General features: G+C 36.3%; 1 protein-coding gene across 1 annotated transcript in view; it reads right to left on the bottom strand.

Annotated features, from left to right (window-relative positions):
• The window catches only part of gpr157 (G protein-coupled receptor 157), an 8,543-nt gene extending 315 nt beyond the window's left edge, over positions 1-8,228 (bottom strand). The window contains exons 1-4 of the mRNA XM_051663009.1: positions 7,256-8,228; positions 6,669-6,882; positions 1,978-2,172; positions 1-1,811 (exon numbers count right to left, since the gene is read on the bottom strand). The exon at positions 1-1,811 is cut by the window's left edge and continues 315 nt beyond it. Coding sequence (XP_051518969.1) covers positions 1,596-1,811; positions 1,978-2,172; positions 6,669-6,882; positions 7,256-7,632 — 1,002 coding nt within the window. The 5' untranslated portion in view covers positions 7,633-8,228 and the 3' untranslated portion in view covers positions 1-1,595. The remainder of the gene's footprint in view (positions 1,812-1,977; positions 2,173-6,668; positions 6,883-7,255) is intronic.
• Between the last annotated feature and the right edge of the window lie 4,052 nt (positions 8,229-12,280).

The following is a 12,280-nucleotide window of genomic DNA, read 5'->3' on the forward strand; positions in this document are numbered from 1 at the left end:
GTATCATCAAATATTAACTGTGGCTCAGCTACAGCTCTGCTCCACTCTAAATGCATATTAGCCAATGCCAAAAGAGATCTGCACCGACATATCTGCATGTCAAGGGTGAGCGCACATATTGGCCCAATCATTTAATAATTTAAGGACATTATGATCCAGACATTTTGGTCAAGAAAGACCATACAGTGATCACAGACCCCACAGATTTAGTATCAAGTAATTAATCACTTTATTCAAATCAATTGATATGTTGATAAAATATAACATGCAGTGCCGTGTAGAAGTGCAGTTTTTAAAGGCACTCCTTTCCTCTTTTTCTGTCTGATTTTAAAGGCATTGTTGAAAATATAAAAAGATGTGCATGTTGTGGCAAGTTTTGCTTAGCAAGTACATGCAACCCTATACTGTAAAGGGACCGCAACTATAATATACAGTACATATATGTCAAAAGATATATATAGTAGATCATACATTTCAATGTTATTAAAATGCCTTTTGGATATAAAGAAATTAGTTTTAGAGACATCTTTGCATTAAGTGTGTACAGTATGTGCTTTGCTGGGGGAGGAAAAAAATCCCTTGTAAAAACACTTAACAGTACATTTGCCATTTTGGTCACTAGATAATAAATTGCTGTATCCTTGCTTCCCCTGAGCTACAGATCTTATTTCTGTTTAAATGAACACGGAACATCTGTGGCAGCAATATGAAAACAGATTTGAGAGGCTCTCGAACAGAGAAAGCCTTACACCTAAAGTGCTGAGCTAAACCGGTAACACAACGTGTGTTTGTGTTGCATGCTCTGTGGCTTATGTGCATGTGACCGCAGTCCCCGGTAATTCCTAAAAGGCACTTGGTCAAACAAGAAGGCTGAGTTTAGTTCACAGAAAACTGAAAATGATGTCATCATTTACTCACCCTCATGATGTTCCAAATCGAAATTTAGATTTTTTGTATTTTTTTCCCACTGTTTTTCCCAATGCCATTTCAATGAATGGGGACTGATGATTTCAAACTTCCAAAAAGGATGCATAACACTATAAAAGTATCATAAAAGTTGTCCATTTGACTTGTGCGCTATATTCCAAGTCTTCTGAAGTCATACAATAGCCTTATGTAATGAACAGACCAAAATGTAAGTTGCTATTCACAGATAATTTTCCCCTCCAGAGAGCTGTAATCCGCCCCTACCAGATCAGTGAGTAAGTTGAACTCGAGAACCGGATCAGTCCAATTTGTGAATGAATTTATGATGCGTTTATAGTGCTTTTGCATCCTTTTTGAAGCTTGAAAGCACCAGTCCTCACTCTTTGTAACTGTATAGACAAAAACTACCAGTACATTCTTCAAAATATTGCCTTTTGTGTTACAAAGAAAATAAAAAGTCACACACATCTGGAACGACACGAGGGTTTTTAAATGGCGACAGAACCCTATTTTGGGGTGAACTATTCCTTTTATGCTCTGGTACAACCTCTGAGCCACAGTAGAGAGCCAGAAAGAGCTTTCACCCTCTGTATCATCCAGCCTTTGTGCATTCCTGGAAGAGAACATCTCTTGGAAGTCAAAGAAATGCAGGAACATAGCAACAGCCCTTAATCCTCACTGTCCTCCAAGGTTTGGGGGCTGGGGTTCTCCTCAGTGTGTGTAGATGTATATGCAGTTGCCCTGTTCTGGAACAGTGATTCTGAGCTCCGGTGTCTGTCCCGACCTCTGCAGCACAGCAGAGCCACCAATCGTGATCTAATCGAGGGAGTGAGCAGCACAAACATGATGCAGTTCGCAGCTCCCTGAAAGGTGTTCCCAATCCCCTACAGAGAAAAGAAAACACTTTATAAGGCTCATTGGGTTGACTTTGATGAAGTACACAAATAAACTACATCACACTTATGGCGGAGCAAGTGAATGGGACTAATTTAAGTTTATTGTGGGGTAACTAAGTGGAACTGTGGAATCGAGAAAGAGTCTCACACTCACATGCAAGGTCACCAGCACTGGGTTTTGCCTTGCAGGGGATTCAGCCAGCAAGAGCAGAAAGCGGATGGTACTCCACATGCGGAGCATTATGAAAATAATGGGGATGAGGGTGAGTTTCCTGTCTGCCATGGAGGACAATGAGTGAGAGACAGGACTGCTGGTCAGGATTGGACGGTACTCTGAGAGGGCTGCATGCTTTAAGACATAACACAGAATAAAACAAGCACAAAAGAGATCAGCATCCTTCAGTGTTAAATAAAGTGTCATGATAGGAATTTTCAAAGTTCAAAACCAAAAACTGATCCTGAATTTTTCATGCATGAGCTAGGAGATGCCTTTTTCATCACAATGAAATAGCATAACCGCACAACCCAACCACTAAACCATGTGGTTTCAAATGCAGTCATGTTGCCATCTGACGCATGCACATAGACATGTCCTTAGAAAAGCCCTTATAATATAAGTCATGGTTAGACAGATTGACAATTCATTTGCTAAATGGATTGCTGTGGACTGTTGGCTAATGATAGCTTGTTCAATTATATGGAAATAAACAATATTTTGCATTCTAAAGTAGAGCCCAACCGATATGGGATTTTTGAGACTGATACCGATTTTAGAGGGGGAAAATTCACCGATTACCGATATAGCACATTTTTGAGCTGGAATGAAACCAGAACCTTTCTATGTGTATTGTGTACCGATTTTGCGTCGATATGACTACGCAAAGGTACTCAGAAGGCTGCATTCTTAAACAAATATTTTATCAAAGAATATTTGACATTATTATACATTGTCAACAAATTCTAGAAATGAACATTGAGAAAATAAAGAATAAATAAAAATAAAATAGCTAAATAAACATCAGTAGTACTGTTTAGTATCAGTCAAATGCTGACCATTAAAATAAAAAATAAATACAAATAAAATAAATAGCTAAATGAACATCAGGGCCGGTTGCACCAGCTATACGTACGTTATAACTTAGCCTAGTTGTTGCGTAAATGGGCACTAAGTCACAATTTACGCTCTACTAAATATTTAAGCGTTGCACCATTAAAATTATGTAGGACGTAACCTTACGTATAAACAAAATATTTACGCCTCCGACCAGGAGTAACTGATGGAATAAAAAAGCAGACTCACTTAATGACATCAATGAGCTCATGTTTTGGCTGACAGGCTTCAGTCCTTTCGACATATAAGATGGTGTTGGCATTTACACTCATTTACATTTACAAGAGAGAGAGAGAGAAAAAAAAAATAAACTTACTTTTAAGCGGCTCTTCAGCATGAAACCGTTCCAACGGTACCATTTTTAGGGTGCGTCGCCCGGTGTCAAGTTTCAACACATTCAAAATATATACAGTATATAGGATATTAAAATGAATAAATGTCTATTTTTCCAGCCTGTTGTATTAGTATTTATCACCCCTCGTTTATTTTAGATACAGTTCCTATATATTATTAATTACACAGGGCAAATATACTATTTATTAAATCTACTTTTATTACGTATTGTATATAATGTATGGAAAACCAGACTTTTAAATATTACATTTTATAAATGCAATGACTGGAATTGTTCGGTTGAAGGGGGTACCAAACAGTGAATCCTGAATAAAACAGTTTGGTGAATACATGTTTACACATTAGCTTCCACTCAGCTGACAACAATGAAAGTAGCTACGTGGTTAGCTAGTTAGCTATAAGCTTGTTGCCATGGAGAGTAAAAGATGGACTTTATTTACTTTCCAGCATTGTGTCTCACAAACTAGGTAACAACATAGCCTGAAATCAACTGCAAAAAGATGCTCTGATGTTTTCCCTTTCAATATGCTACATTACTGACTGCACTGACAAACTATAGCTGGCTAACAGCAAACAGATGTGATAAACATGAGTGACATGGTTGTCAGGGACAGGGTTAACGTTATATTAGTTATATAAAATGATGGGGTCATTTTTTATTAACTTTCCAGTATGTATTTCACAAACTAGTTAGCAATTTAACGAGAAGAGACCGCTCAATTCCACACCGTTTAACTCCGCCCTGTCTGCAGAGCCACCGTCAGCTCTGTAAACAATGGAGTCGCAGCGCTCTCTACTGGACAAACTACGCTATGACACCAATTCTAAAGCATTGTTTTCTGCATTATATGTTCTGAAAAAAAGTTTTCATATCGGCGCATATTGGTAAAATATACGCCGATACCGATATATCAGTGAAAGGCTAATATCATCGGCTGACCGATATATTGGTCAGGCACTATTCTAAAGCAACTTTTTGTATTGCTTAATCAACGCTTTAATTGTCTGCCACAATAATGTAATGCATATTTTAATTATCTGAACTTTTATATTTATTATATTCTGAATTTAATTATATTCGAATTTTAAAGACGTTACTTCTGGTAGGGGGATAAAACGTACAAGACATCTCGAGACACCCACGTTCTGTTTTATTCATTGCACTGCGTCTGTTTTAGTCCAAATATGTAAGTCAACTTCACTGCCTGGCACACATTCAAAATTCTAATGCTCATTTTAGCATTCAAATGTGCATTTTTATCTTAAAATCGACAAATATTCGAATTTCACATTTTAATTTGACAGACTTAATATACTGTATAAAGCACATTTTCAGCAAAATGTGCAAAATCTGTGATTAATCACGATTAACTTTGAAAAAGGATGCGATAATCCAGATTTAATATTTTAATCGACTGACAGCACTAATATATATACAGATATATACTATACATATATCAATTAAAATATTAAATCGCATCAGGATTATCGCATCCTTTTTCAAAGTTAATCGTGATTAACAGAGAGAGGGAAAGTGAATGAGAGAACAAGTTGGTAATTCTTAAAGAAAAGTGAAGTTAGTGAGTCCCTAAATGTCACCTAAATATCCTGCCTAAATCTACTTTTGTCTTCCACATAAAACAAAGTCTTCCAGGTTTGGAACAATATGAGGGTCAGTCAATGATGAAATAATTTTTATTTCTAAAATGAAAATTCTCTCATTATTCACTCACTTTCATGCCATCTCAGATGTGAATGACTTTCTTTGTTCTGCTGAACACAAAGATTTTTAGAAGAATATTTCAGCTCTGTAGGTCCTCACAATGCAAGTGAATTGGTACCAAAATTCTGAAGCTCCAAATGCACATTAAGACAGCATAAAAGTAATCCATAAAACTCAAGTGGTTAAATCAATCTCTTCAGAAGCGATGTGATAAGTATGGGTGAGAAACAGATCAATATTTATGTAAAACGCTGCATCCGAATAGCCATACTTCTCTACTATATAGTATACCAAAGGCAGTATGCCAATGGAGTAGTATGTCCAAATCAACAGTATTCAAGAAGCAGTAAGCGAGAAGTACCCGGATGACCTACTATTTCTGGTGAGATTCTAAAGTACGGATCGACTGAACACTTAACGATCCCATAATCCCTCGGGAGCTGAGGGGACGTCACGTTCAAAACACTGGATTTAAAGGAACAGCGTTGAATCATGAATTCGACGGCTTTTCTCAACTGTAAGTGCTTTATACCAAGATAATTGTTCCTTGTGCTTAAATGGCACTTGTTTAACAAAACCAGAACAGATAGTTTTCGCAGTTGTTGTTATTACACCATATATTAGGGTCATGAGATGATGCCAATGACCTGGATGAAGTATGTCCGAAATCTATTCATACTACTCGCATGCCTACCTAAATGACTGTACTGTTTTGCTGGCAGATAAGTGCGTCCTTCATCAAATACAGTACATACTGTGACAGTACGCTGTTTTGGATGCAGCTTAAAGGTGCTGTAAGCATTTTTTTTTTCATGGAAAGGAACACAAAAATTTTTTCTACTCCCTGAGAGATATTGCTGAAATAAGTGTTGTAAGATATCTCACCTGTCTCTGTGACAACTCTAGACTCTGTGAACAGCTAACAAAAATGCGTCCGAGGACCTCAGGCAATGGCGCTTTCGACCTGTCAATCATTTTGCACGTTATCATAGTGTTGTAGTTGTGAATTATTGAGGCTTACTGCCATTTTTAAGCAATGTTGTTCATAACAGTTGTCAACTGAGGGCGCTATTTTGCTTCTGTTGTTTTTAACAACCCTTTCTTCATGACATAGGTCTCAATAAAGCTCATTTGGTATCTTTGGAGTGCAGGGATTTTGGAAAGAGGGGGCGTAGCTAATCCAACGGCTCAGTCTTGTGGACGTAGAATGGCTAAAATCACTTACAGCACCTTTAAGTCAATCTCCACTTTCTTCTTCTTTTGCTTTTGGCGATTCACATTCTTCGTGCATATTGCCACCTGTTGGGCAGGTAGGAGGATTTATAGTAAGAATTGACTTAAATATTGATCTGTTTCTCACCCACACCTATCATATCTCTTCTGAAGACATGGATTGGATTTAACCACTGGAGTCTTATGGATTACTTTTATACTGCCTTTATGTGCATTTTGGAGCTTCAACATTTTGGTACCAATTCACTTGCATTGTGAGGACCTACAAAGCTGAAATATTCTTCTAAGAATCTTTGTTTGTGCAACAGAGAAAGAAAGTCATGCACATCTTGGATGGCATGAGGGTGAGTAAATGATGAGAGAATTTTCATTTTTGGGTGAACTATCCCTTTAAGCTGCCTTTGATGAGCTGCAGTGGACTTACTGCTTTTCGAATATGTATCTTAATAAGGATGTACAGGACTGGCAGTGTGACATAGGCAATGAACTCCCAGATCTTTCCTGTGAGCAGCATCCACAGCACATGGTCTTCAGCTTGGATATTAACCCAGCACCAGCCTACAGACACTTCAGAGGCATCATAGCCGATCTTCTGCAGGGAGAGGGCTGCCACAGTGATGGCGAAAGGAACACCCCAGCTGACACAAACAACAAATCACATGAACAGGCATGTGTTTGGGTGCACTTTTACAGTTATACAGTAAGCTAAGAGAACCATATCAAGATTCAGACTACTTTTATCACACAGATTCTTTCTTATAGTCTTTGTCTTTATGTCTAAAATACTTTATGAAGCCAAAATATTACACCTAAAGCTAGGGAGAAAACATAACCTGCTGTAAATGATCTGTAAATCAGGAAATGCAAATGTAAATGAAGAACACTCAAATTAACAGATGGTAAATGCTGAAATATGGTATAACAATTATTTAAATTGACTCTAAAGCAAAAGTGGAAGGTATTTAGCCCCTCCTGCCAGAGGAAAAAATGCTTTTAAGACGAAGAGTTTACCTGATAAGATGAGAATACAACACCAAGTTATCGGCCTGCCTCTGGCTGGACTTTACAATGAAAATGTACAAGTAAATGGCAATAGCCACAGTCCAGAAGAACGAGCTTGTGTTCGCGAATGTGGAAATTGCACCTTGCGTAATGCAGTCCACAGAACCAGAGTGGAAATCCCTCCAAACCCCATACGAGTACGAGAGGGCAGACAACAGGTCAGCGATAGACAGATACACGAGCAGTTTACGCGGTGTAGTTCTCAGATCGCGCCAACTTACATACGTGCATATGATTAAAAGTGAACCAAAAAATGAAAGTACACACGACATTAAGATAACAACCTTTTCGTAAACATACACCTCGGTTTGATTCGTCTCGGCCATAGTTTTCCAGTTTATTGAATTTAAGTCTACCAGCCAGCGCCTCGTTTAGGTGTTTGTCAATGTCGAGTCTTTTTTAAAGTAGCAATTCAAATCTACAAGTATGGCATCCACCGAGATTTACAGTCCGTTTCCACTGACGAAGCATTCCCCCGCAAAAACCAGACGGACTTTAAGATCCAGCAGCGTAAGAGGCTTTAATTCAGGCAGCCCAACAGCTTCTTCGGAACTAAAGAGGCAGTGAAATAATGTCTCGACAATAACAACATGGAATCAATTCTTTCTTGTGCCCATAACTAACTCTTATCGTAACTATTTATTCTCCTTATAAAACAGTCGTCTTTATGAAAATCGTAACCCAACCCTATTACTTAGCACTAGGTTGGCAAACTCAGATTTCTTCTTGGGTACTTGCTTTAACAGTTTTAACAAGGTGAAGTCATTGCCACACACCGCCTGAGGGCAAAGATTTGAATCGAACGTTATTCATTGTCCACCAAACGTCATTCTTCCGGTAATACCCTTCTGGAACTTGTAAACATTTTAAGCAACTACAACATTCCGAATGGAACTATGCGCAAACATCTATGCGGCATGAATATGTCTCCAATTGTTGACATTTAAATACTACTGCAATCACTGTAATACGCCATCAGATGGCGTAATGTGAACTGCCATTAAACGTCAAGGTCTTGGCCACTTACCAATCTTATCCACAAACGTATTTTTACATTTTCAAACCAATAAATCCATCCTTCCGCCTATCTATCTATCTATCTATATATCTATCTATTTAAAGGGATAGTTCACCCAAAAATGAAAATTCTCTCATCATTTTCTCACCCTCATGCAATCCCAGATGCGTATGACTTTTTTATTTTTAAAATAATATCTCAGTGAATGGTGAATGGTGGCCAGAACGTTGAAGCTCCAAAAAGCATATAAATGCAGCATAAAAGTAATCCATAAGATTCCAGTGGTTAAATCCATATCTTCAGAAGCAATATGATAGGTGTGGGTGAGACAGATCAATGTTTAAGTCCTTTTTTACTTTCACATTCTTCTTCTTTTGTTTTTGGCAATTCACATTCTTCGTGTATATCGCCACCTACTAGGCAGGGAGGAGAATTTATAGTAAAAAAGGACTTAAATATTGATATTTTTCTCACCCACACTTATCATATCACTGCTGAAGACATGTATTTAACCACTGGATTCTTATGGATTACTTCTGTGCTGCCTTTATGTGCTTTTTGGAGCTTCAGAGTTCTGGCCACCATTCACTTGGATTGTATGGACCAACAAAGCTGAGATATTCTTCTAAAAATCTTCGTTTGTGTTCCACAGAAGAAAGTCATACATATATATGTGAGATCTGCATGAGGGTGAGTAAATGAGAGAATTTTCATTTTTGGGTAAACTATCCCTTTAATAGATGAGGATCAGCTAATTGGTCTGATATTTTTTTAGGCATCATAAGTTACAATGTCAAAACTAAAACTTTTCATACAAAATATTCATTACATTTTTATTAATTAACTAATATATATATATATATATATATATATATATATATATATATATATATATGTAATTTTTTTTCATACATTTCTTTCTACACTGAAAAAAATGGAAAGCAGCTCTATTGAATATATAAAGCAGTACACTTAAAATCAACCTAATACATTTATGTTTGAGATGAGAACATAATTATATTGTGTAAAGTCAAAGTAAAATTCAACAGTCATAAAAAAGTGATATGATTACATTGATATGAAATTATCAAATTGATTCGGACTTCTAACGGAGTGTTCACTCAACATGATTTTTACTGCTTTCTCAATTTACTTAATTAAATTGAGTTAATCCAACAATTCTTTAGTATTTGGTCTCAATTTAATTTCATTGTGTACAATCCAACTATGTTTACTTAATCCAATTGTGTTGGGACTATGTGAAAAAGATTGGTTGCATCAAAGTATTTCTGAAACGGGACAGGGGATTTACATTTCCCAGCATGCTTTGCATGAGACTGGATTGGGAGAGTAAAGTTTGAAATTAAGTGTTATTTTAAGGTATTTCTAACCAAAATGAAAGAAGTAGGAGACTTGTTAGTGTTTAATGTTCTGAAATTCACATTTTTAATTAAATAGCTGTACATACCCCTACCTTGCACATACATTACCTCTTGCACATGTACATATGCCATTCTGTTATATGTCCTATTATTTGTATGTCTATTTATACTCTTACCTTGTTTTATATTCTGTATTCTGTATATCACTGTAACGTTCTATGTGCACTTGTTTCTCCTATCACCAAAAAAAATATATATATATATATATATCCTTGTGTACATGAGGACACTTTTCAATAAAGCTCATTCTGATTCTGATTTAGATTCTGATGGGATTTTGAAAAGTTTCTGTCATGGTGGATATTTTACGGAGGTTACCATTGTGGAGAAGAGTGAAGCTAATGGTTAGGTCAGGGATGGGTGATTTACAACATTGTACTTTGCTGAACAATTTGTGTTTATTGATTCTGTCATGAAACAAAGACTGAAGGATCATCAGAATACAGACTGATTGAAGATCAGTAGACTCTCAACAGCACCATCCTTGTCATACTGAACAAAAATATATCTATAATATGCTATTGTATATTGTTACTAGCTAGCAGCAAGCTGTTAAATTAAGGAGTAATTTGGACAGATCTAATTTAAGTGAGATTAACTTAATTCCTTTGGGTTTATGCAACACAAAACATTTAAGTAGAGCCTACATTTTCATTTTATATTAAGGAAACAAATTTTCATTATGTGGAACCAATATCCATAACTGAATTAATTGAATAATTTTTCAGTGTATACAAATAATACATGAGGTTCAGCTAATTGGTCTGATCAGATTAAAGTTATACAATATTACCGATGTTAACCTACTGAGCCTCAAAATTTTAATTTCTCCTGGCTGCTGGGCTTGTACAGTATTTGTGCTTTGAGTCAATCCTGAAGTAGGCCATAGTTATAAAACAAGGGAGACAAAAATCCTAGGCTATCATGTTACCTTTGTGGTGAGAAACTTATTTTAGAGTTTTTGATAAACAACCATAACTTATCAAGCTTAACATTAATGAGGCCATGTGTCTACATTAACCTCAAAATATCAATTTTTGGAGCTGTCTTACTGGACTTTTTGGATTGAGATGGCATTTGTTTGAAAAAAAATAAAAAATAAAATAAAAACAATATTATCCAGTGAGGAGAGTTTTTTTTTTTTTTTTGGTCCATTTTTCAGGCCAAGATAAATTTTTGGAGAACATAACTCCTTTTATCAAACTGTCACCAATGGCACAACACTGTGCCTAAGATCACTGAAAACTGCAGCATTGTGTTTCAATGCGGTACATCATTTAATTTCAGGGAGAGAGGAAGAAAGTGGAGGGAAAAAAAAAATCAATGCTTTCTCTTGTTCCTCTGTTAAAGGCAATTTTCTTCTCAGCACCTTTTTGAGCTGTACGTCCAGGAAATTTTGCAGAGAGATTTTCATGCCCATTTGCATCCCTGAAGAGTCTCATTACTCTATATAAGTGTTACAGTGCAAGAAGGGGTCTTTTTTTCTTGGATCTATGCTCTTAAAGGGATAAATTACACCAAAAATAAAAATTCTGTCAATATTTATGTATCATGTCCTTTTAAACCTCTGTAACTTTCTTCTTTTTTCAACTCCATACAATTAAAGTAAATGGTGACTGAGGCTGTCAGTCTCTAACATTGTGCCTAACATCTCCACTTTCACTTACAAAATGTGTAAGAAAGTGAAAGTGGAGATTTGTAGTAAAAAAGGATTTAAATATTGATCTGTTTCTCACTCACACCTATCATATCGCTTCTGAAGACATAGATTTAACCACTGGAGTCATATGGATTGGCATTTATGTCATTTTTGGAGCTTCAAAGTTCTGGCCACTGTTCACTTGCATTGTGAGGACCAACAGTGCTGAGATTCTTCTTCTAAAAATCTTAATTTGTGTTCAGCAAAAGAAAGACACACATCTGGACAATACACAAATGGCATAAGGGTGAGTAAATGATGAGAGAATTTCATTTTTGGGTGATCTATGCCTTTAATAAGTAATTAAATGGAAACCTAAATTATGCAAGTAATGTGTAAAGATACAACCTAAAAGTTGTAATGTGTGAACATAAAGACAAGGCCTTTGGCAGACGGCATTCTTATAGTTGAAATGTGAAGAGTGGCTGGTATATTTTATTGTATTATATGTTGCGTAATCTGATGTAGAGTAGATTTGAGTACATATAACATTTAGAGCAAGGTACCAGGGACCAAATAAAAACATGTGTTTTGCATTCTGATATGTGAGTGCCTGTGAGGATCAGAAGGTCTGGTTAACAAGGCAAGTTCAGTTTTGATCTTGTTATCAGAGATAATACATGTAAATGCAACTCTTGAGCCACTGACATAATACAATCCAGACTCAGAGATAAGTTAGAATAAAATTCAGAATACTTTGACTATGTCTGGGTTATTAATCACACAACTGACACAATGCGAAATGTTTGAATGGAATTTGCTGCATAACTGCAAGGAAAATTGTGCATGAAAAATGTGATTAACAGTGAAGCTTT

This window comes from Myxocyprinus asiaticus, chromosome 29 (genome assembly GCF_019703515.2).
Source record: "Myxocyprinus asiaticus isolate MX2 ecotype Aquarium Trade chromosome 29, UBuf_Myxa_2, whole genome shotgun sequence".
NCBI classification, from domain to species: Eukaryota; Metazoa; Chordata; class Actinopteri; order Cypriniformes; family Catostomidae; genus Myxocyprinus; species Myxocyprinus asiaticus.